Source organism: Sprattus sprattus, assembly GCF_963457725.1.
Source record: "Sprattus sprattus genome assembly, chromosome: 8".
Classification (NCBI taxonomy): Eukaryota; Metazoa; Chordata; class Actinopteri; order Clupeiformes; family Clupeidae; genus Sprattus; species Sprattus sprattus.
Window position 1 is genome coordinate 17,475,605 of NC_137927.1, and position 24,267 is coordinate 17,499,871.

At 42.4% G+C, this 24,267-nt stretch overlaps 2 protein-coding genes across 2 annotated transcripts in view; both read right to left on the reverse strand.

Moving 5' to 3' along the window:
- Window positions 1–2,753: 2,753 nt before the first annotated feature.
- skor1a (SKI family transcriptional corepressor 1a) lies at window positions 2,754–7,538 on the reverse strand (the record flags this gene model as incomplete). The annotated part of the gene is made up of 7 exons (XM_080843520.1): window positions 5,793–7,538; window positions 5,056–5,146; window positions 4,693–4,755; window positions 3,893–3,967; window positions 3,606–3,680; window positions 3,213–3,278; window positions 2,754–2,851 (listed from the first exon to the last, which is right to left on the reverse strand). The coding sequence occupies exons 1-7, from the start codon at window positions 7,530–7,532 to the stop codon at window positions 2,754–2,756; spliced, it is 2,208 nt and encodes a 735-aa protein (XP_080699646.1). The 5' UTR covers window positions 7,533–7,538.
- Window positions 7,539–14,019: 6,481 nt separating this feature from the next.
- The window catches only part of map2k5 (mitogen-activated protein kinase kinase 5), a 44,740-nt gene continuing 34,492 nt past the window's right edge, over window positions 14,020–24,267 (reverse strand). Inside the window, exons 21-22 of the mRNA XM_080843008.1 lie at window positions 22,653–22,698; window positions 14,020–15,923 (exon numbers count right to left, since the gene is read on the reverse strand). Of these exons, the coding sequence (XP_080699134.1) occupies window positions 15,810–15,923; window positions 22,653–22,698 (160 nt within the window). The 3' untranslated portion in view covers window positions 14,020–15,809. The remainder of the gene's footprint in view (window positions 15,924–22,652; window positions 22,699–24,267) is intronic.

Here is a 24,267-nt window from a genome sequence, read left to right on the forward strand (position 1 = left end):
TTTCCATCTTTTGATCGTTGGGGCCCTGCAATAAACAAAACATTTTGCTAATAACTGTTGATGCATTTGGCTTAGAACATTTCTTTCATCCTCTGATACCATGGCAACCTGAACTATCCCCCTTTTACTATTTCTGCATTCTTTCGTACCAAGTTTGTTTAACGTTGGACAAATTTGTTTCAGATTATTTCACATTGACTCCAAAGAAAGTTATCATTTGGATTTGTGATATTCAAACCCTTCTGCAATTAATAGACTATAAAATATCATTTATCTAAATACCTAAGATACCATTTTGTATCTGGATGACTTTGATTGCTTGCACTTGCTTGGCCTCCACATCGTTGCTTGCAGCCATATTGCTTAGACAAAACTGATTATCTAACCCACCAGGAATGACAACAATCTGAGGACAACAAAGTCACTCATGTAGTTACACTAATTGGGCTGTAGGGGGCCCTTCATCTATAAACTGACCATCGTGATGTGCAGTAGGCTACAGTGTGCCTGTTCATACTTTCAGTGAAGTGGATAACCATTGTTAGGATCAGAAGAAGCCCACTAAAGAACTTGTCCTTTTGGCCATCCTTATGGGGCAGTATGTAGCTTTTGAAAGTTGTCTGCAAAATATTATTATTGCCACAGGCTACATTACATCTATCTATCTACCCAATTACCTGCGAATCTATTGTTGCCTATCCAGTCCCATTAGCATTTTAAATAGGCTCCTTAGTTCAACATGTAAGATGTATGTAATTAGGCTACTTAAATGGAACACGGGAGGCCACCTTTCAATATTCTCCAGAATACAAGTGGTTTGATTAGCTTCAAAATGAGCCTCTTCCCCAGTGGAAACTGAGTGCATCCGCATGCTCAATTTAATGTCATGAGGAAGCCAATGGACTATTAGCATTATGCAAATCAAACTGGACTAGAGGCATCAGGTGCATATTGGCGTCATGATTTAAAGCAGCAGTAGCAGTAGTTTTGGTCCCAAACGAGTGAGCCGACTACCTTAAAAGCCAAACACCACCAACAGCACAAGCTGGCTAAAATTCTGTAACTGGTGTAATTCAGTGCTGTTCTAACATTTCCACGGGGTGTTCCATCACAGACCACACAAGTACATCATAGCGCATAGCTTGGATGGCTTATCGGCAGGTGTTTTTATCTGTCCTCCACATGAACATATACTATCAAAATGAATTTGAAGATGATAACAAAACTAGTCGCCTTTAAAAACATACCTCAATAAACAGCAAATTGTAGAGAAGGTTCAGTATGTTTAAGGACCAGTATTATTTTGAATGATAGTATATTTTATATTTAGTATATTTTCAAGGTTTGTATACATATAATGACTTAGAAAATATATCAATTCAATTGTGTGAGTTATTTACAAACAATCCACTAGGTGTCAGTCTTCTCCTTGGTAGTTAAGAATAGGATACCTGAGGAGGACATCAAAAGCTTTTAATCATATTTTACATGTATCCCCTCTGTGTAATTGGGGGGGGGGGGGGGGGGGCGAAAATCAAGGCTGAATGTATTGTTACAGCAGTTCTGGGATTATGTACAGTCATATGTCTTTACACATTTGAACGGATTATAATACATTTAAATGCACTAAGTACATAAACATACCTTACCAAATAACAGTGGACTGCCTGTTCATGCAACAACTGGGTAAAAACATTTTTCCCATCTAGAGAAGTAGCTTTCTCTCGTAAAGGTAATAGTTTTACTTCTGTCATAACAGGTATTGTCAAATCAAACAATAGCACTAAATCAAATTTCCCCCTTTTGTCAGTGAAATGGTGTTATGGAATGGTCCCCCAATCCCTAGGATCTGTGTACAGTATTGTCATTGTATAGCAGGAGTGTACTACTGATGTCTACTATGGTGTTTAAAGATGGCAAAACTCTATAATTGAACAGTGCAGTGCTATTCAAGTAATTTTTTTAAAATACCAAAAACATCTTTATGAAAGGAAACAGCTTCACATGTCCTTCAAAATCTGTGACCTGTGTTTTTTTTTCTTAGCTACATAGTGAGGCAAGAGATTTTATTTGTTTTTGAATATAGCCCACAAAACACTACACATTGATATGGAGTGAGATCAAGCATACAGCCAACCTAAAGTTTAAACATAATTTACTATGGTGTAAGAATAAGTGCTGGTGTAATTCTCCGTTTGCGAGAGAGAGCTGGGTTTGATACATCCCAGCACTCACCAGAGCAAAATTAAATTACAATACACACTGGGTCAAAAATGTTTTTGTCAATTTAAAGTGCATGATAATACTTATAAAGGGGGTAGAATAGACAGCACTGTATATTAAGAACCACAAAAATAAATAAATACATAAAAAGACATGAGTAATGCTTAAGTATTATTTTCATATTACCTATAAAATCTCACAACAAATGTCATTGCACATTGCCACGTTGTTAAGCATTAATGGTCCAAACAGGATTGAGCATGATCTTTTTAAAGGCTTTCCACAAGAGTATGGACAACCCATATTACATAAGGAAGAAAACACTGATCTTTGTGTACTACTCTTTTGACACAAGTGTTCAACTAAGTGAAAAAACTAAAACAAAAAACACCCTCTCAAATGAAATGGTGTGTCCATGTCATCCTCGCTCTTGTGCATCTGTGTTCAGTTTATTTCAAAGTAGTCCTTGGGTAGTAGAATGCTGTGAAAGGAAGGCTGCCACCCGTTAGAGGTGTCCGGAGGTGTGAGGTTTAGGGAGGCAGGAGAGGCGGCTTGAACGCGCAGGTCCCGGCGCAGTGACGAGGGGTGAGCATCTTGCATGAGAAGTGGTGAAGAGCGTCGTGAGCTTCTAGGGAGAAACCACATCGATCACTTCATGTATGAACACACTGTTTCATCACTCTGACTGCGGAGTGCACACATTTAAATTATTTAGATTCATTCTTTATTTAAATCAGAAGGCATTTGATGCATATCCTTGACTACCCTTATATCCTCAGAGAGCTATTCTTGAAGAATAAAATGACGCGTCAGCAGTGATTTCATAGGAAAAGGGAGGAAACGGATCAAATGCAGCAATACTGTAAGAGGTTATTTTATGAACCGTGCTGAATCAAAACAGACTTGAATGAAAACATTCAAAGTAGCACTTGCATATATTCGTTAAAACTACACAAACATGTTGCCTTGAACCCAAAAAGTATTATTACCTTTGAGCTTCTGTTGGATTGCATAACGAGCTTTTCTCTCTTGGTCCAACTCGTTGCACAATGTGTCTATGTTAAAAAAAAGAATGAATACATTTTTGCTTATCTGATCAGTGCTTTCCTTGTTAAAATTGAATGCTTATAGATAATGTCACAACCAATAGTCAGTTGTTCATCATAAAAATGATTCACTGTGTTCCATATTGGTAGTTTAGAATAAGTTTGATAATATAAATTAAAAAAAAGTTTTTGAAGGACAATAGCCAATCTATGAAAATCCTGGTTGAAAATATGCAAGTGTCACTTTTTAAAATATTTGTAGAACTCCTCACCAAGCTGATACAGATATGACATGTTCAATAACGGCATGTTATTTTAAAACCTAAAATGACTCACCTCGAACAATCTGAAGCTGCTGGACCATTTCCTCCCGGTATGATAGCTCTCTTTTCATCTGATCTTGAAAATTATCTGAGGAACAAATGTCCTTGTGATCCTTAGTACATGGATATCATACCACTATTATTATGGTGAAAATCTTGGGTAGCACACCTATCTGGGCATAGCTCATACTTCACAGAAGTACTTTATTTAGTGGCCACAGAAATGCAGAGCTTACATGGTTAAATCCTATTTCAACTGCTGGTTGCATTATTTTCCTATATGCTGTCATAATTATTCACCTTTTAAATTTTGAAATTCTCGCTCTAGCTTCTTCCTGAGCTCCACCTGCTCCACAAGCTGTTTCTGGAGCTCCTCTGTGGACACATAGAGAAACCCCATGCAAATGAGGAAATGTATACAAATGGCACATTCTTATTTTCAAACTAATAAAATGAGGGGTGTTTGAATGTTGAATGTAATTGGCTGCACAGTGTCTACATGGAGACTGGTTCTCTGCAGTTTCTGAGGCAAGCATTAACAGTCAGAGCCCTGTGTTCTCAAGCATGCTGTTGCAGGATAATTAGGACAATAGCCTCAGGGTGGCTGGAATAATATCTGAGAATACAAAGGGAAATCTACAGTGTGAAAAAACGAGAGTGAAAGAGACAGAGGTCCCCAGAGGATATCTTTGTATCTTTTAATCTATCACAACATATAATGTACAGTTTGACAACAGTGACATGCAGAAATGCTCGGTGCATCCAATGGTTTATTGTATGCAACAAGACGTTGGTATCGTTTAAATGGAAACCACATGTTATTATCAAAAAACTGGTAATACATCCAAAAGCTGCTTACCCAGATTTGTTTCTGAATGTAAACGTTAACATGAAAGTAATATATTTAACATTAACTCACATCTGGGTTATGTTATAAGTAATTTCTACTGGACACTATATTTCAGTAGCGGATACAATCTAATGACTTGCCTTACTTTCACATGTTGTAAATGTTCTTACTTTACGGAAAGATTACAAGGACACATTTTGTCCTAACAATTGTTCTCTGTGTTTGCTCACTCAGGAAAAACAGTCCGTACCTTTCGCCATATTTTCGATGTCTTTCCCAGTTCTGGGTACATCATCGCGCATCGCCTCATCACCTGTACCACACGTTTATCAATAAATACCATTAAAGGTTTGAGATGCTTAGACCACATGTAGGTGTAAGTCAGCACTGTATGTCAACTAACATATAATATAACAGACTTACTCGAGCTGTCTTTGGATAGATCGTAGGTTTTCTGCAAATCAGATTCGTCCTCCGTTGAAATGACGCTTTGTTTAAGTGAATCTTTTCATGTCAAAACATAAAAAGGCGCAATCAATATTCGTGTACACTACAAGGGTAAAATTTCAAATTTCACTGATACATATTTAAACATCTTTCATGATGATATTACCGGTGGTTTCCCGCGGACTCTGGGGATATTTAGATACTAAATTAGATGCAATAGAGGAGCGCACGTGTCCATCCTTTTCATGAGCATAAACCTGCAGAAACAACCAGAACATTTACAAAAATAAATAAATAAATGTAATGTATTTAAATGCATTTTTATTTAACCAGCATGTTGTTACTGTTGTCATAATTGTTGTAATTTACGTCATTTATAATCAAATTACATCCTAATTCCTCAAATCCTAATTGAAGTTAATGCCCCAGGATTACGAGACAGAGGCTAGTGTGCTGTACTCTAGTCAGAACAAAGAGAGCCCGCCGATCCTTTTCATCAAAATAAAATGAAAATTATCCCCCAATTTATCCCAATTTATTTCAAGTAGGCCTATGGGTTTTTGGATAGGCTATTTATAAAAATGACTTAGAAAGCCTAAGATTACAAAACCAAGCTGATTTCTTCTGATTATTGGTTAGCCTACCACGACATTAATTTGGACAAAGGAGAAAATAGCCCCAAATACTTTAAAAACGACATAGCCTATTTTACAGCTGGGGGTGTACTGGCCTACGAGGGGTGGACGGGCTATGTGATTGATTGACAGATTAACTGACAATACAAGGATATAATTTCACAGCATCTACAATTGGATGTGTAATGCTAATCGTTATACATGTGAATACATTTTATGTGTGGGTTTATGAGAATTATAAACATTTTGTTTTACTGAGTATACTCACTTCGTACATCGCAGCATCTTTACTTTCTGACACGTGCTTGCTCGGCCGCTCGTCATCAGATGACCCTGCCTCGCTGAACAAGATTCTCTGGGGATCATCCGGTTGCTGTGTTGGTCTGGTCTCAGAATCTTGACTTTCATCGGGATTGGCCCGAGACGAGATCCGCCCCTGGGGACTCTGATGATCTTCCACGGAAAGTTGAATTGACTCTTCATCTTCTGGTAATTTATTCGATTCCACGTCAACATCCGGGTCTTCTCCGCTGTCAACGTCTGGAGAGACGGACCGGTAACTGGAACTTTCGCTGACAAAGTCAGGTGACAGGTAACCTGAACGAGCCCCTGTATATACCTCCCTGTTGCCGTACAGTTTGGCTATGCTCTCAGCGTCTTTCACAACTGGCCTGAAAGCAGATATGTAGCTCACCTTTCGAGGAGTGCTGGGTTGGCCCTCCGTTGACCTGGCTTCGTCCCCAGACTTCTCCTCCTCGTTCCTCGTGGACTGAGAACTTGAGCAGCGTTCACTATCAAATAAACTGTCTTTGGGCGTGATAGAGCCTCGATCATTTTGGTCAGAGAGTTCGGTCTCATTTTGTCGTGTCGAAATGATATCTGTGTGCGGTTTTAGCTGTGCTTGTGGATATGATGATATTGGTAGACTTCCTGCCGTGGGCCAAAACATGGGGAATGAGGGGTAAATATTGTCCTTCACTCCTGGCCAAAACACACCTGGAATATTAGTCTTATTTTGGTCTGCACTATCGTCCTTCTTATGACACAATCCAAATGCAGGGAATCCATATGGATGTGGGAAGATTGGTGGTGGGATCTTCTGTAGTACCCCAAACCCTTTGCTCGGCACGGGGATGACAGGATAGTTGCGCACACAATTGGTCAAGCCAAGAGCACCGCGCTCTTCTTCACAGCGTAGGGTTTTGTGAGGAACCTCGGCTGAACTCGTCTGCGTAATGTTACTGGAGGCCTGGGACTTCATAGAAGAGGACATTTGTGAGGCACTCATTGGCATCGTCCTTTTCCGACTGCCACCGTTAAACATGGCCTTTACGTCCTCCCAAGCATGGCTAACGTCATCGGCTGCGCCCTTCTCAGTGAGTTTCAGGTGGCGTCTCCACGAATTGAAGTTTGCCGCGTCCGGTTGTGTGTATTTGGATTCAGGTGTACGATGTGAGTGAAAGATAAATTTGTTCGGAGAAAAATACATATTGCAATAGTGGCATTTGATACATTTTGCTCTTGAACTGTTGTATCTAGCTGGAATGAAACTACCCCTGCTTCCCCATGCGCACTCGTGAGAGACGTCAAACGCGAAATTTTCAGGCAGTTTCGGAGGGGCATGAGCCCCAAGGAAGGACTTACAGAGCCTCTCAGCCTCACGCTTGGTGATCATCCCGCAGCGTCTGGATGAGATAGGCATCGCCCCTGCGCGCCTCAGAATCTCGAGCTGAACTGGGGTGCACTGCACACAAGTGATCCCAAGAGCGACGCGTCGATTGTGAATCTCGTTATAGCTGTAGTGCTTCAATAGTGTGTTGGATATCTGAGCCAAACAAAGCCTTTCTTGCCCATCTATCACCAAAGAAACTATGTTCACTCCGTATAATGCAGTCTGGCTGACTTGGTTAGGCTTAAGAGAGCTAGAGTAGGGCTGCAATTCCTGTTTAGAATTCGGGGAAGAGCTGGAGTCTCGTCCCGCTGGGAGCTGACCGGGTAGAGGCTCCATTCCTGGAGATCTGATGAAAGATGAAAAAGAACAGTCTATAAGAGGAACGAAATATTCGACTACCTAAAGCTTGAACATTTTAATAATACTAAGTTTTGTTAGACACCATTTTCATATTGGTTTACGTTCCAATTAACATGAATAAGAAATATGTGTTTAGTATAAAATTCAAACAGTGATGCAATTTGGTATGATAATAATCACAATTGCTTCACCATTTGTCTAGTTTATATAATTTTAAAAGCATTTGTTTTAAAATAGTCTATCATAAGGCTATTCGGCCTGGAAATCTCAACGTTTTATATAGGCTAGTCTACACATTCCTGTGAGCTGTCAATATTAGGCCTCACTTTTAACAAATAAACGTTTCAGTTGTTTGACGTTTTCGTTTTTAATGTTTTACATAATTAGAGATAAGAACTGTAGATCAGGTCTTCTCCGATGTCTCCAAATCGGCTCTAGGACTAGAGTGATTACTTTACTTTAAGCACCTACTTAACGGCCTAATACGCAAAAGAACAGAAGGAAAATGTTCTCAGGCTCCGTCAATGAGCTTACCGTTGAAGAAAAGGACAATTAAGCCGATTTTCTAATTACAAAGGTTCTTTCTCCACTACGTCAATATAACTCAAGTACTTTTTAGTTTCAAAATGCAACTAAAACTACTAAAACATGCTTCAGTTTGGTTGACACCTGGCACTGAAAATGTCTTCGTGGTTTAGAGGCAACTTTAGATGCATTGGAAGTAACCGCGCTTACCGAAATTTTAAAAGATTGTGCTTAATATTCCTCCGTATAATCTTGGGGCAAATTATATTTCACTTATTATTTGCCTGCTGGCCTACGCAATCACCGAAGTCATTTTATCGGATTATACAATATATCAATTACAGGAACGATTAATAACATCGATCTTAACTTACCTTTATCTCTGAGGAAAGAATGACGATACGAATGCAGTTACATCAAATAACTGAGCATGAGCAAGAGCAAGTCGTTACTTGGCCGTCCGAAATGTTAAATATGGAGGTAGGTCTTGACAAGGTTTCGTTCAAATATCCTCCTTTCTGCGATTTACTGCGCAAAGACCTCCGTACTCCATAGCTCTTCGGCGTTGTGTGAGAAATGTTGGAAGATTGACCACATGACAGAACAGAAGCCTTCGCCACTCCTCGGCAGACTGAATACGTTACAGCACAGAGGAGCGCGCTAAAATAACTGCAAGGCACACCCACATTGCACGACCATGTCCGTATTAACTATTTGCCTGCGGGACGCACGATAATTACGGGGACCCTGTTTGAATTCAGCTATGTCTGAAGAGGGAGAGGACAGGGTACACTGGAAATGTTCAGGATGATTTAGATATACTTTTCAACACATTGATAAGTCATTGAATAAGAGCATTTTTGGTTAGTGCGTAAAGACCAAGACCTATGCACAAAACTGCTTTGGAAAGGTGCGTAAACAGCCTTTATTTTAGGGGACGAATGAAGGTAATTTTTAGACGCTTAACCAATGCTAATTATGTCTTTAAAAGCTTGACATATTTAATGTATTATCAGTAAGAGCCATCTAATAACGGTAAGTATTTCACCCAGGTTAACTCGTAAATGTGAAGCACATTTTCAATTAGACATATTTTTTCCATTGTGAAATGCACGAAAATGGAAAAAAGTCACTGAAGTAAAATCGATGGCGACAAAAAGGCAGACTTTGTCAGGTTACATGGCCATCTGTGCTAATTTTTTTGAGGATGCAAATCAATTTTGCATTACAGCCATGTTTTTTTTTTTTTTTTTAAATGTATGGAAATTGCATGCTTTATAATTAGACACGTTTGCATGTGACAAAATAGCCTCTTTTGAAATATGTATTTATTATTTGGCGGGGCCTCAACGACCCCAGGGCATGGTTACTGTCATAAAACCTATCACTTCTCCATTTCCCATTCTCTCCAATGGTCCCTGAATGAGGCAAATTTGTTTAACACAGAGCGCTCAGCGAGAGCAGATAGTGTGTACAAGCACAGTGATATATTACAGCAAACGAGTGAGGTAAGTGAGGGAACCTTATATGATCAAATTAACTATTTATAACCTGATCAATGCCCCACAGTTAACCCCTCTATGTCTCATTCTTGGATATCGATACCTTGTCCTGATAAGATCGCTCTTTAGTTTTCTCGCCAAACAAAACAGGCAACCCAATTAAACACATGGGCTAAATATCTCGACACATCCTCTATGAAAATATAAACGCACATCTTATGAATTATGCTGAATAAATGATTGTTGCTGAATTATGTTGAATAAAAATCATCAAACCAGATTGCTTGGACTGCCGTCTGTGTTTGAAAGCATACGTCACTCACAGCACGGCGGTGATAGAAGTCATAATCTACAACAAATAGCCCAAATGAATGGACAGTCATATGACAAATAGCCTATTAATTGTGTGTCACAATCAAAATTGGCGCACATTTGCAAGGCCCTTTAAACGGTATGAACTGTCCGACGAAGACGTTTTGAGTAATCTGTAATTAATCATTCTGCCTGGTCCAAAATGTGAACAATTACTCTAAACAAATGTGAGTTAATAGCGTCCACAAACGCCCTCAGGGCGTGCTGCTCCTGAGCAGACCCCACTAGCTCGAACCATGATTGCTTTAACCTACCAGAAGTTGCAGGCTGTTGTGTGCATTATTGACATGGGGCTGTTTTGAATGTGACGTTACATCAGCTTGATTTTATACACGATTAATACACCCTAAAGTGTGCTGTTAATTACTTTGAGATATCACAAAGATAATTTTGTCAATTTTTTCACAGTAATTCATATTATGCGCTGCGTTAGCCAACATTAATAGAGTGCATTCAAAATGCAAAGACCTGACATGATCTCTATAGCCTACACCATCAGATGGGCTTATTGCAATATTGATGGTGAAGGAAACTTCAACCTGATCTTCTCTGGTCGTGTCATCTTTCACAATCTAGAGGCTTTTCTTCAGCCCACAATAATTACAATTTATTCTGTAATTATTCTTTTCCTTTAAATTATTTATAACGCTCCATCTAACATCTTTGTTGCAATTTATTCTCGAGAAACAGGAGCTCACGTGTGCTACGTACAACCCTCCATTTATGTGGAGTTCAATGCAGGTACAGCCACACAACACCACGCCCGGTTTTAATTAGATATTTCAGCGGTAATTTTAGTCGAGGCCTTTTATCACAGTTGGCTACCCTTCAATAGTTTTTCGAGTATATTATGTGAGACACGTCTGTGTGCAAACAATCGGTATAAGACAGAGACCGCTTTAAAATATTTAAGTGTCCCTAAGTCATCGAAATGATGTTTCCACAAAGAAAGTATATAAGTTGGCAATACGTCTCGCTTTAATGTTTAATTACTGTCTCTGACTAGTGAAAACTCAAACGGCAGTAAATGTCAAATTAACTATTGAACACGCCACGTGCGTATGGGAAACAGTGGTGTTGCCTTTGAACCACAGATGTATTTCAAGGTATCTCAATTATTTTATTAAAGCGACGTGAACTTTTATAAAACATAATCAGATTCGCCTACATTAATGATGATTTTTACCTGCGGTTTTAATATTGGAAATGAATCCACCTGGATTAAAAAACAGAGAATACACAATGAAAATGGTCAGTGGTGTAGCGAACCCAAGAGCATGTTTATCATTGAAAACAGAGTTTTCACTTAAAAGGCCAGGTGAGCCTACGGTTGGATTGAACATTAATGAGTCCACTCCGAGAGGAGCGAACACTATGCCAAAGGAGGCCGGTTCTTTTTCAGAAGGCAGCTTTTAGACACCCACCTCCCACACTCTTAGATTGGTAGCCTATAAGATGAAAACAAGGCCAGTTTCATCGCCTTGATATTAAGCACATCCGTTTTAAAGTGAAGGTAAATGTAGTTAATATATCTTTAGTTTTGGTGTACAATGCCATTATCCTGCGATATCCAGTTACTGCTGTGCTACAGTGTGCTGAAGCGCATCCAGGATAGCGTGTGACTCTGGTCCTGATCTAAGTCTGTTGCTATTTGGGTTAGCACATGCCCTCATGAAGTGTTGTTTCATGCCAAAACGACACAGGCTAAGACACGCGCACAATGCCCAGGCTTGGTATAATTCACAGGAAACGCAAGCGGACACACGCACACCTTGGATGTGCTTGCAAAAAGAAAATGGAGAGGTGGTATTGATATTTTAAGTATTTGACTCCTTCACTGGGGAATAAATGTACAGCAATAATTTAAGTAAAACTTTATTTCAGCAAATGCTGATCATTTCAGGAGAGGCTACGAGGGTTTGCTGTCTTAAAGTCCTAAAATGCCTGCCTGAAATGTGAGGTCGATTATTATAGCAACGGCAGAAGTCTATCCTGATCTGCATACGTCGTCTGCTGGGGCCACTGGTCTGCTAAAATCCCTTGAAAATCCTGTTAAACCGTCAAAGCGGAATTGCCACAACAAGTAGGCTAGTCTTCTCTCTTGGATTTGTAGACAAGCAACAGTGCACCGGTGCAAGCAACGGTGACTCTCGAAAAACTTAATAGTTAACCTATATGCGGCCTGTAAAGCTTAACATAAATGTAATTTTACAGGGGGGGCGGGGGTCAGCTCATTTCATATGAATCTCTTTCAGTCGGATCGTTCAAATGAAGAACAACTGTGCTGACTACATCACAACTGCTCTTCTCTACATCTCGTATAGGCCGTTTGATGAAATAGTGACATTTCAATCACTGGGTGTTTACAAATAATAAAGTAATGTCTTCACACAAGTGTTGGGCATTGTGAGACTGTAGGCAAACCTCGCCTTCTGATCAGATGACTGGGCTGGAAATCGTAGGTGAAGAAGCCCGGAGAACGTCACTTTCTTGGTTTATCTCAAGGCAAGAGTGGGATGTTGCGCGAGAGCGGCGAACCTATGGCACATGTGCGGGTAAGTTTGTTTTCCGGCCCATAATTGATGCCCTCTCGACGTGAATTTCTCAGAGCCTATTTGAAAGCCCATTCAACGTGCTACTGCATTCTTTACACGAAGTGTGTTGTCTACATGAAGGTGCATGTATCAAGGTTACGAAGATACAGGCAAGGATTTAAGTCCATCGGGGTCTGTAGGTCATGACCTTTAAGTGACTCGGATTACATTGACCGGTCTCAGAATGTAATATATCAAAGATAGGCCATACAATCACATAGGCATCATTTAGGTTGCAAATGTACGACATCGCACCCTATATGAAAGGGCCATGCGTGTAGCTAAAATACGTTTGGGGATTTATATCTTTGAGGTATACTACCTAGTTAAGTATGACAAGAGGATGCAATAAAAACACCCCTCATTTGAGCTTGATTTGACCTACATGACATGGTCCTTTTCTGAAGCGCAGAAATGAAAACCAGACGATCGATAATAGAAGAGAGAATATTGATCAGCGGAAAAGTAAAGGCACAAAACAGGGCGAAAGTAAGATGGAAACGAGATGAAACAGGCGTCGTCTCTGTAGAGTAGGTACACATGATCTCATAAAACAGAAGGTTTAAAATCGAAATGGAGAGCTGTGGGCAACCGAGTGGGGACACAGTGGTTCACTTTTGTCCATTCATACAGGGTTATATCTTATGACTGAAATATTAGAAAATGTACAATGTACATGTAAATGTAAAAAAAACCTTCTCCTCACTCAAATCAAAGCCCGTCTCTAAGGGTTGATTATCAGTAAGAAAGTCTCCCTTAAATTGTCATGCAGATTACTATAGACTGGCCTCTCAAAATACAATTTCATGTACTTTCAAGCACCTGACCGATGAGACGAATAAAACCAAAATAAAGAGGTGCACAGAAGCATTTATCACTCAGTCACACCAGAGGGCTTCAGAGGATTCTTTTAACATTCTTTTTGTAATTAACATTGATTATGGCACAGACTGGTTAAATGAAAGGTACACTGCACTCAAGATCTCTTTTTCAATAAAAGACCATGAAAAACATATTCAACTGAACATTCATCAAAGACCACATAAGTCACATACAGGCCACAATTGACACATTTGGTAGTCTGGGGGGGAGACCTGGGTACATTTCCACCAAAACAATGGATACAACAAGAGAAATGTAACAGATCAATTCAAGTCTGACTTTTTGACTTTACAAATCATAGGTATGACTGGAGCAACAATGCTCCCCAGTGTCAGACATCTTCTGAGTATGTTAAGCTATAACTAAATAGTATTTTATTACATAGCAAGAACTTACATAAAGTGCAATTTCTTTTATTGCTGATGAGAAAATATGGAGAGCCTTTGCTAGGAGAAAAACAATCTTTCAATAGCCCAACAAAGTCAAATGATGTCTTAATTTATTTTCTGGCTTTGGGAATTAATCTACAAAAAAAAAATGTTAAGGCAAGTTAATGGAAGTTCAACATATCATGCTGTTATCCACAAAATAAAAAAACAGGTATTACAAGATCTTAAGTATTTTTTGATGTGCAAATCTTTATGGTCCCAATAACTCAAACCATTATCGTTCATTATATAGGAATGGACCTTTTGAATTGGTATGCTTTGATACAATGTATTTCATAGATAGACATTCTAGTAAATAAAACATAAGGTATGTAGGAGCCAATTCAAATCCCCTATTTAAATTATGAAAATACTGACAAGAACCAAAAGAAGGTTTCACTAGGGTAATGTCACCAAATGTGGTGGCAGAGCTTTTAATTGGAAATTTCACGAATTCTTAGAAAACCTCTAATGTGTATATGTTTTCATTACTGCTTCAGTTACACACACACACACACACACACACACACACACACACACACACACACACACACACACACACACACACACACACACACACACACACACACACACACACACACACACATATATATATGTATAAAAGCAGAATACCGTAAAACAAAAAGATAAATAATATTATGCCATTATGTAACTATGCTTTTATGTTATGTCATAGCAAAGCATGAAGAGGACCAGAAGTGAAATCATAAAACATTTAAGCACCCCAGCTCATACTGCAGGTTCATCACTTCCTCATAGTGGACAACATGACATCTAACATTCACACACACAGACACACAGACACACAGACACACACAGAGACACACACACACACACACACACACACACACACACACACACACACACACACACACACACACACACACACACACACACACACACACACACACACACACACACACACACACACAAAAACACACAAACACACATTCAGCTTTTCCTTTCACATTCACCCTCTCTCTCAAAGTCTCATCTGATCCCAGGACTATCTGAGCAGCACAAACGTCCTCAGGAGCTGAAGCAGTCCAAAAGCCCTCCTGAATCTTTCCACCAAAACCTCATCTGCTTTAACTGCCCAAATTAGAGCAGGAGATGGGTGGCACCTCAGCCTTCTGTGGCCCGCGCTGGAGAGTCAAGGCTGGTCTGTTCTGGTCCAGGACTGTGCCCTTGTCCAAGCTGGAGTGGGGTGAGGAGGGGAGTGGAGGTTGGGTGGTGTGAGGACTATGCGGCTGGCTCTGTGGACAGAGACAGTCGCTCCCTCAACGTCTTCCATGCATGCAAAGTGAACAGGCAGCAACGGGATCGAGAGAGAGAGAGGGCTTCAGACAGAGAGATCAGGCACGGGCAACGGACTGCCGCTGCACAGCATACAGGCACACGTTAACACTCACGATAAAGCTGCCGACGATAAAGCATGGTCAGGAGTCTGGAGTTGACCTGAAAAAGCACTTTCCTCCAAAAAATGTACAGCCATTCATTTTCACATGGTTCTATCGGTTTAAGACCTCAGGTTCAACTGCATACTCTTACACGTTCCACAAACATGTTAGTATTGACAACAACAAAGAAAAAAGATCACACTATTTAGTGTGATTGCAATCACACTTAAGTTTCCTACTTGGCCAAGTCACAGGTGCTCAGTGCAACCAGCAAAAACAAAGAGTTGAGTTGGAAGTGAAGTCAATCACACAGCGTCAGTCATGGCAAGAGGAATTACGATTTTTCGGGAAGGCCCAAAGAAAGGACAAGGACATATGCAGTTCATAACAAAGAAGAAAAAAAAAAGAATGGCCAATGGCCTTGGCTTGAAGTGTGGAGTGATTTCTGGTTTGCTCTTCTGCATCTTGGGGATCCAGGACCTAGGGATCAAATCCTTCCCACAATTCTGCAGGACCATCCCAGGGCTCCTCAGGACATGTGGACGGGGGCCTGCTGGGCCCTGCGCTCCTCCAGACAGCAGCACACCCACATGGACACCACCTCCATGTTCCCGTCGTCAAACAGTTGGATGAAGGAATGGTCCTGTGGAGAGACGGAGGACAGGTGAGTGACAGAAAGCGAAAGAGCAGGTATGGCCAGAAAGAAACAGGAAAGAGAGAGAGAGAGAGATTGAAATACAGAGCAGGAAAAGAGAAAGGAAGTACATGAATCAAGTCAAATAAGCCAAGAGTATTTGTATTTGCTTTAGCAATGAAACCACTACACATCCAACTCTGTATCCTCTCACACAGCCTCAGAGGTCAAAGCAGGGACAAAGGTAAAATGCTATATATGTGTGTGAGTGAGTGTGTGTTTGTGCACTAGGCTTGTGATGGGCAGACACATTAATTTCCAACATCAAGTGCACGATTCAGACCAACACTGACACATCATGTTTTTAAATGAACTTGTCACCCCTTATTTCGGTGATAAAGGGTCTTTTTTTCATGATTGCAACAAAGAAGCAAATTGTTAAAAACAGCTCCATCAGGGGGAGAGGAATGGTCACGAGTACAAGAACAAACACAATGTCACAACCTTATTATAACTCTACAGGTACGCCACTCATGACGTTTGGCATCATAATAACACAAAAAAGTCTCCATAAAAACTGTACAATCTAGATGACACACACACAAACACAGACACACACACACACACACACACACACACACACACACACACACACACACACACACAGTCACGGACACTGTCAAAGTCACTTTGATATACTCAATTAGAGTATAGAATTAGCCATTTCTGCTCAATGAAAGATAAAACAAAACGACGAGGCCAGTCTCTGAAGTGAAGTCAAGGCAAAGCTCTGTGTCTCGTGGAGTGCGGGTAGCGTGTCCCCAACACAAAGGCACGCCACTCAGGGCCTGTCGGCCACGGGTCCTGAGGACAGTCCAGCGCCATCAATCCTGGTGTCCTTCTAATGGGCAGCACGGGCTTGGATAGACTGAGGTTAATTACTCTCATATCTGTGGGAGCATGCCGGCCGCTCCTGGGCGTCACACGTACTGGGGCACCCATCTCATCCATCACCCGGAGAGAGAGTGCGCGAGAGAGAGCCAGTGGGGGCCAGATGAATGTCTTTAATATCTAGTAGTGAGCTCTGCTAGGGCTCTGCTGCTCTTAACCCTAACAGACTGGCCACGTCTCTGCCCCTGCCCCTGATGATACTTGATCTGGACAGGGAGCCGGGGCTTCTTGGCATTTAATTCAGCTAAGCCCACTCCATCACACACAAAGGACAATGCTAACCTATTTTGTCTACAACTGCAACACACACACACACACACACACACACACACACACACACACACACACACACACACACACACACACACACACACGGCTGACGCCGTCGATTTCAAATATACACACACACACACACAACCTCTCTCGCTCTCAGTCACTCGCTCCCCATCAGAGAAGTGAGTGTGGCCGGACTGCACTGTGCCACATGGCTGTGAGCTCCTCGCCTGCTGAAGGCTGGTGGTGATGGAGAGGGTCAGGGGCTCCAGCCAGCCACCTATGTCACTGTCCAGCCAGCCCCCAGCCCTCGCCTCGGCAGCCCCAGTCCAGGGAGAGAGGGGAGTGCCACAGAGACGGAGCCGGAGCCAGCCAGCCGCCAGACCGCCATTAATTAAAACACCTGCTGCTCGAATTAAAGTGCCGGCCGGTCGGGGGGAGTTAATGTGAGAGAAAAACACAAATAAATACTTCTTAGTTAGATCATTATCTGCCTCCTGCTTACCTTTTGCAGAAAGGGGGTAAAAAAAGGGGGGGGGGGGCAAGCAGACAGGGAGAGAGAGAGGAGAGAAGAGGGGAAAAAACTCATTTAAAAGTGTGGCTACATTAATCACAGCGCCATATCAACGTGTGATAATCACCTGAATACTCTATTAAAATAAAACTGCCAACCCAGGGGAAATTTCACCTTACTCTTTAATTGTTTTGAGTCTTTTGATAGGCTTTTTAATCTAAGATTAATTTATGCAATTTTAAATAACTCTACATATGATTAATAAGCTTGAAAATTAAAAGGAGTCTAAAGCAATTATAACAAGTGGTTGGTCATCACCTCATTAGGTGGTGTTGGGGAAATGCAGCTGAGGAATGTGTGTGTGTGAGTGTGTGAGTGAGTGTGAGTATGAGTGTGTGTGTGTGTGTGTGTGTGAGATTGTGTGTGTGAGATTGTGTGTGTGTGTGTGTGTGTGTGTGTGTGTGCGTGTGTGCATGTGCACGTGCATGTGCGTGTATGCATGTGTGCATGTGTGGGGACGGCTGAAATTAGTGAGGAAAGTGAGAACGAGACACAGAGAGGCAGGAAGGTGACGAGGTTAGTGTAATAACTGGGTCTTTGCAGATTTGCATACTAATGAGCTGCTCCCAGTGGAACAAGTGTGGGTGATTCAATCGTGTGTGTGTGTGTGTGTGTGTGTGTGTGGTTATGAGTGCATACCCTTATATGCTGATCTTTCAATTCAACGTTTGCCCCTGAAGTGCTTTATTCATCCGGTAGATTACAGGGGACTAGACTGCAGGCCAGGCCTGAGCCATGAAGAAGTCAACACCACGCCAGCCAGGACACCCTTCATTCAGGTGTACAGACACATGTGGCTGTCAACGGTCAATTCAAGTACGCTCTAAAGAGCTACATCCTTTGTAGTGTGAGACAGTGCACTTGTCCAGAGCCTCCTGGATGGCGAGGGGGGTGGGGGTGGGGGTGGGGGGGGATGTTTTATGTGCGGTGTGATGCTGCACTGGAGGGGGAGATGGCCAAAAATACCACAAAGTCATCCTCCTGAAAGATAACTCACTGCTGCGGTACATAACTACTCACCCATATTCAAAACGCATCTCATTTTAAGCGGGACAAACTCCAATCTGAAACAAGGTTCAGCGTAACATACACATCTGCTTGAACCATGCTGCAATCTCCACGTAAAGTGTCTTGAGTGTGTGTGTGTGTGTGTGTGAGTGTGTGTGTGTGAGTGCGTGTGTGAGTGTGTGTGTTTGGAGGGGGGGGGGTTGGGTCCTTGGGAGATTTGGGGGACGCGTGCATGCGTGAGCACTCCAGCGTTAGGACACGGGTCCCTCTTTTGTGCCGGGGAGGGGAGGAGCTGCCACGGCCCAGCTGGGCGTGGGGGTCTGCGGGGAGGGGGGAGGACAAAGGTGCTAAAAGGCTGTGTGACAATGAGGCCCTCCTCAGGGGATTGGGAGGAGCAGGGGGCAGCTGCAGTGCAGCACACAACACGTCAATCAACCAGCAATCACAGTCATGCACTCACTCTCGTATACATACACAGTCACACAGTTATTCATACGATCACACACTCTTATATACATACACACACTTATATACACACACACTCTCGTATACATACACATTCACAGTTATTCATACGATCACACACTCTCCTAAAGAAATCCACATAAAATCTCATATAGAGATGAAATCAAACACAGAGAGGAACACCATCCTACAGACTCCATATATCACACCACAATCACACCCTCTCTCGTGAATACATCGAATGTACACTCACAAAATGGATGCCCCCTTTTATATACATACAACCACATGCACAGTTTTACATAACCACAAATACTCTTAGATAGAGATACACACTAATACAATCACACTCACTCATCATACACACTTCAAGACTGCTAAAATCATAAGGTAGTGGGGTGGTTGACCACACTCTCACTGCCCCATACTTTGGTTTGTGTCTACGTTTGGTCAAATTCACTTTAACATGATGGCATCATTAACAGAAATCCCCAGCCAACACCTCACAGTCAAGCTGATAGAGTAGTATGTCTTAGAACATTAACTGAGAAAACACACAGACACAGACACACACAGTGCCCATACCCCTACACACAAACACACACTAGTCTGAAGTGATGCATTGCGCTGTCGTCTTGGACAACTAGAGGGACACACTTCATGGGTCTGCCCTGCCTCAGAGACATTAGCGGGGCCACGCTCAATTAGGCCTGAGCCGATCCTCTCCTGCAGAATACCTCGCCGTTAATGATCACCCATCATGTACACACGCCGCCTTTGGAGTGCTGCCCGCACGACCCACATGCATGCAGACATAAACACACATATATGTATATGTGCGCATGTTAAGCAAGACACTCATGCATACATACCTCATCCTCCAACACAGAGATAACATGAACCGTGTCTGACAAACCCACAGAGATGGGCGTGTTCCCCAACAAAGAACAGCAAACTGCGATTAAGCAGGGAGAGATGAGAACCCGGAGGAACCGCTAGAACTGTTTTACACGAGTCACAGTAATGCAAGGATCACTACGGTGCGGCGCTACCACCACCTGAAGACACCCTGAACCATCCATGCCATGGTGACGTGGGAACGTCATGCCACGTCCAAATCATCTCAATGCAGTGCTCGTCTCTTAGACTGGTGAAGTGTGTGTGTGAGTGTGTGTGTGCCTGTGTGTGTGTGTGTGTATGTGTTGCGAAGAGACAATAACTATTAGCAAAGCCACCACACTGCATGGGACTCCAGCTGTGGCAATGGCATTACCATACAGATCAAATGTGTTGCGGAGTGTTAATATGTATGCAGAGAGGGGGTGATGGTGGTGGAGGTAGTGGTGGTGGGGCACAGACAATCAGGTGCAGACACAGAGGCAGAGGCAGAGGCAGGGAGGTGCGGAGTTCCGCTGCACTGACCTCATCTCATGCTCATCAGGCCCGCAGCCCAGACACGAGCTGCCAGGCAAGCGGGCCCGCCACATGATCCGCAAAACACACACACACACACACACACACAGATACACATTCGCCTCGACACACATATTTGTACAAATGCACGACTTCTGGATGTCTTGTCAAAAGACCGAATGAGTGTGTATGAAACGCAGGCACACATGCATGAAAGAAATCCTCTTTCATTCCATTCAGGTGTCGCACTGTACAGACATTGTATACATGATTCAGGTCTCGCTTCTCTTTGTTGTTTCTCACATCTAACATTTTCACAAAAGCTCTTCGATAATCATGACCGATGGGGGGTGTGGATGTCCTGTTGGACGAATTGTGTTTGCTTGAAGTTATCAGTGATGAGGGGAGAGAAGGATCCAAGATGGAGGGCACCCCGTGCTCCTTATCTCTCTGGTGGGGCCGGCTGAGAACATGGCCTGCACGCTGCCGTGTGTGTGTTCTCACTCCGCTCTCAGTGGACTCGGCCATCTGAGCAGGAGCACGAGCGCCCAGCGCTGCACAAACAGCTTTTAAAGTCACACAGTGCAAATTGACTGTGACCTCTGGGCGCAAACACAAAGATTTCATCAGATTCACACATGGGGGGCAGTGTGTGTGTGTGTGTGTGGGGGGGGGGGGGGTGTTGGGGTGGGCGATGAGAGTGGAGTCTGAGTCTGCTTTTAACGCATCGAAGGGGGGGGTTTAGTTTGTTCTTTCATGGTAAACCCAAAGGGATAAAATGAAGGCACCCCTCTCCCCCCCAAACCCCTCAACCTTACACAGCTCTTTAACAAGATTCCTCTTGGCGTGTCGCTATGTGCGGTGAGCCAAGTCACATTTGTCTTCTTTTGCATTTAGAAATAAAGGCCGAGAGGAGTCCATGTGCTACAGGCCCTTGATTAAATGAGAATGTTTGCATGGATAATACCCGACTTATCAGCGCTGTCTCCCCTGTCACTGTGTGCAGTGTTCTCAAAAGGCTCTGAGGCATCGGAGTAGTTATAAAAAGCTCTGGGCCACTATTTAAGGTAATTAAGAAAATAACTGATTAGCTACTACTCCTTGTTCATCTCACCCCTGTGAGCATGAGCTTGTGGCAGTTACAGATTTAAAAAAACTAAAAATTATGAAAATGAATGTGGCCAATTTTTCTAAAGCAATTATCTAACAAGGATCTGAATGGCGGAAAGTTCAATGTCCTTAAAAAGTTACAATAGAATTTGTGATCACTACTGTTGACAGACAAATAAGGCATTGCCATCCCCCAAAGGGCGCCATATTTTAAGTCCTTTGGCACTTTTGGCCGCGCCAAAAGTCAATTTGCTTTTTTCCATTCCAAGTTGAATAGTGCCAAACTGCACCGCACTCATGTTTGACCCTCTCCTGAGCAGGCCGAAACTTTGCCAGGTCCGCCTCCAAGCGTGTCAAAAGACCTTGAAGATACTATCTCTGTGACTGGCTCAGTCATCATTCAGTGCTTGCCATAATATGTCTGTATTTTTGAATATCAAGACACATATGATCAAGATCCGGTTGAAAAATGTAGTCTGGAAAGTTTGAATAGTAACTATAACAACAATAATAAACGGTAAACTGCCCATTCGACATTTCATGCACAGGCAGACATTGAATTAACAAAATAAACATTTTCTCTCATTGTGACGGTGTAAACTCGGTATGAACTCAATAAACTTGAAAAATCCAATGGTAGATTGGTTTCTTATTAGACTTAACCAAATTTTCGTTTGTGGGCTAATGTTATACATTCCTAAATACATGTGTGGTAGTTGAAGCGGAGGAAACTACCGTACACTTTGCGTTGTGGAGTTTCTTGCCTCCACTTCGTAGGATATTTGTGTATGTTAGGGCACCTCTGTGGCCTTTATCCATTACCTAATGACACCCTGAAGTGAGTAGACCCGGATGTACAGAAATGCAAATCCAGGCTTGGTCTATGGGCTAAGCTGAGCGAAGCCACTGGTATGGCATTAGTCACACCGTGGAGGTTCACTCACCATTAGATTGTTTGGTGCGGGGCGTTCTTTGGGCAGCTTCTTCATACTGTGGAAACACAATCATGAATTGAAAGTTAGCACTTAAATTCAGATCCCCTCCTATTCATTTGCACCAGGGATTTCACTGAACTAGATTTCTGGTTAGCCACCCGTCCACCTACAACCCTCCATGGATAAATTGTTCATAATCAAGTTTAGTGTAACAAGCATTGCACATACAACTAGCTAAACAAACATCTACTTTGGCAGGTTGGTGCACTTGTATTGAACACGGATCTACAGACATATATGGCTATCGATCAGCTTAAGCCTACCAACAGGTGCTTGATGACTACCATGAAGAATTTTAGAATATCCAACCAAAGATTGAGAAACAGAAGGATTTGCATTTAATTATAGACCTTATGATTGATTAAACAAATAACTACTGACAATGTCAATGACATGATACATAGAAATCCTGAAGAGATAAGGCAATGTGTGCAATAATCTGACCATAGCATTATTTTATGGACCTCTTTCGCTTAGAATCCTGTAAAATGTAGCCTACGTTGAACTCATCATGGAGGGTAACTTCTCTAAAGCCGTAGCCTAATAAAGATATAATTGGCCTTGACACACCAGTATAGCAGTCAACCAAAGTCTTTACATGTTGGATGAGACATTCCTCAGTTTGAATCTTTGAGTGTCCTTGGTATTTAGGGTTTCCACCCATACCACCCAAACTTTCCCATGACTTTTCAACGACATTTAATGAACGACATACACAAACACAAAATTGTGTCCATGGAAGTGTACAATAGAGTATAACACAATTAATTTCAGTCGACCTACATACGACAAAATCAAATTCCATGACTTCTCCATGATTTCCGTCACCATGAGAACCCTGTGTTTGTGGAGGGAACGCTGTCTTCCCTTCTTGGCCTTTTAGAGTGAAATCTTTGGTGGATGGGCTGGGCATTATCGCCTGCTGTGATGAAACACTGGCCTTGATGAAACACTATGTACTTGAAGATATTTGGAACTTCAGAAACGCCAGAACTGAAACAGCAAGCTGAGGCCTGCCAGACTGTTTGCCTTGTAATGAGAAGAAACCAAGAGGTCGAGCAGTGGCTCTGAAGTGATGCAATGCCGGTGGCAGAGACACCCTATCTAAACTAAGTTCAAATCTGTCACCGCATTGACGTCATCTCCGTCGCCCTCACTGACTATTACCCTCAATGACAATCACCATAACACATCTTGTGCGGCAGACAATTGCAATGAAAACATGGGCTAATTAGCAGAGAAGGTGTAAGTAAGATGGGTTCTCCTTGGCACAGATCACCTCGGCTTGGGCGAATCTGTCAGGGCGACCTAGATAAGGGATGTGAGGGATTAGTGCTCGGGAGGCGAAGTTGGAGGGGGGGGTGGGAGGGGTGTAAGGTGGAAAGCATTTGGAGTTGTGGGGCTTTGGGCGTGATGAATGGTGCGTGCCCAGGCCCTGGCTAATAATAGCCACGAGGGTGGTGGCGGTGGAGCAGCGGCGAGGCTGGCTACTCTTCCTGCGCCAGGTGACCTGTTTGTGTAAATAAACGCAGAAGCTGAGCAAACAACAGCTGCAGCATGCCAG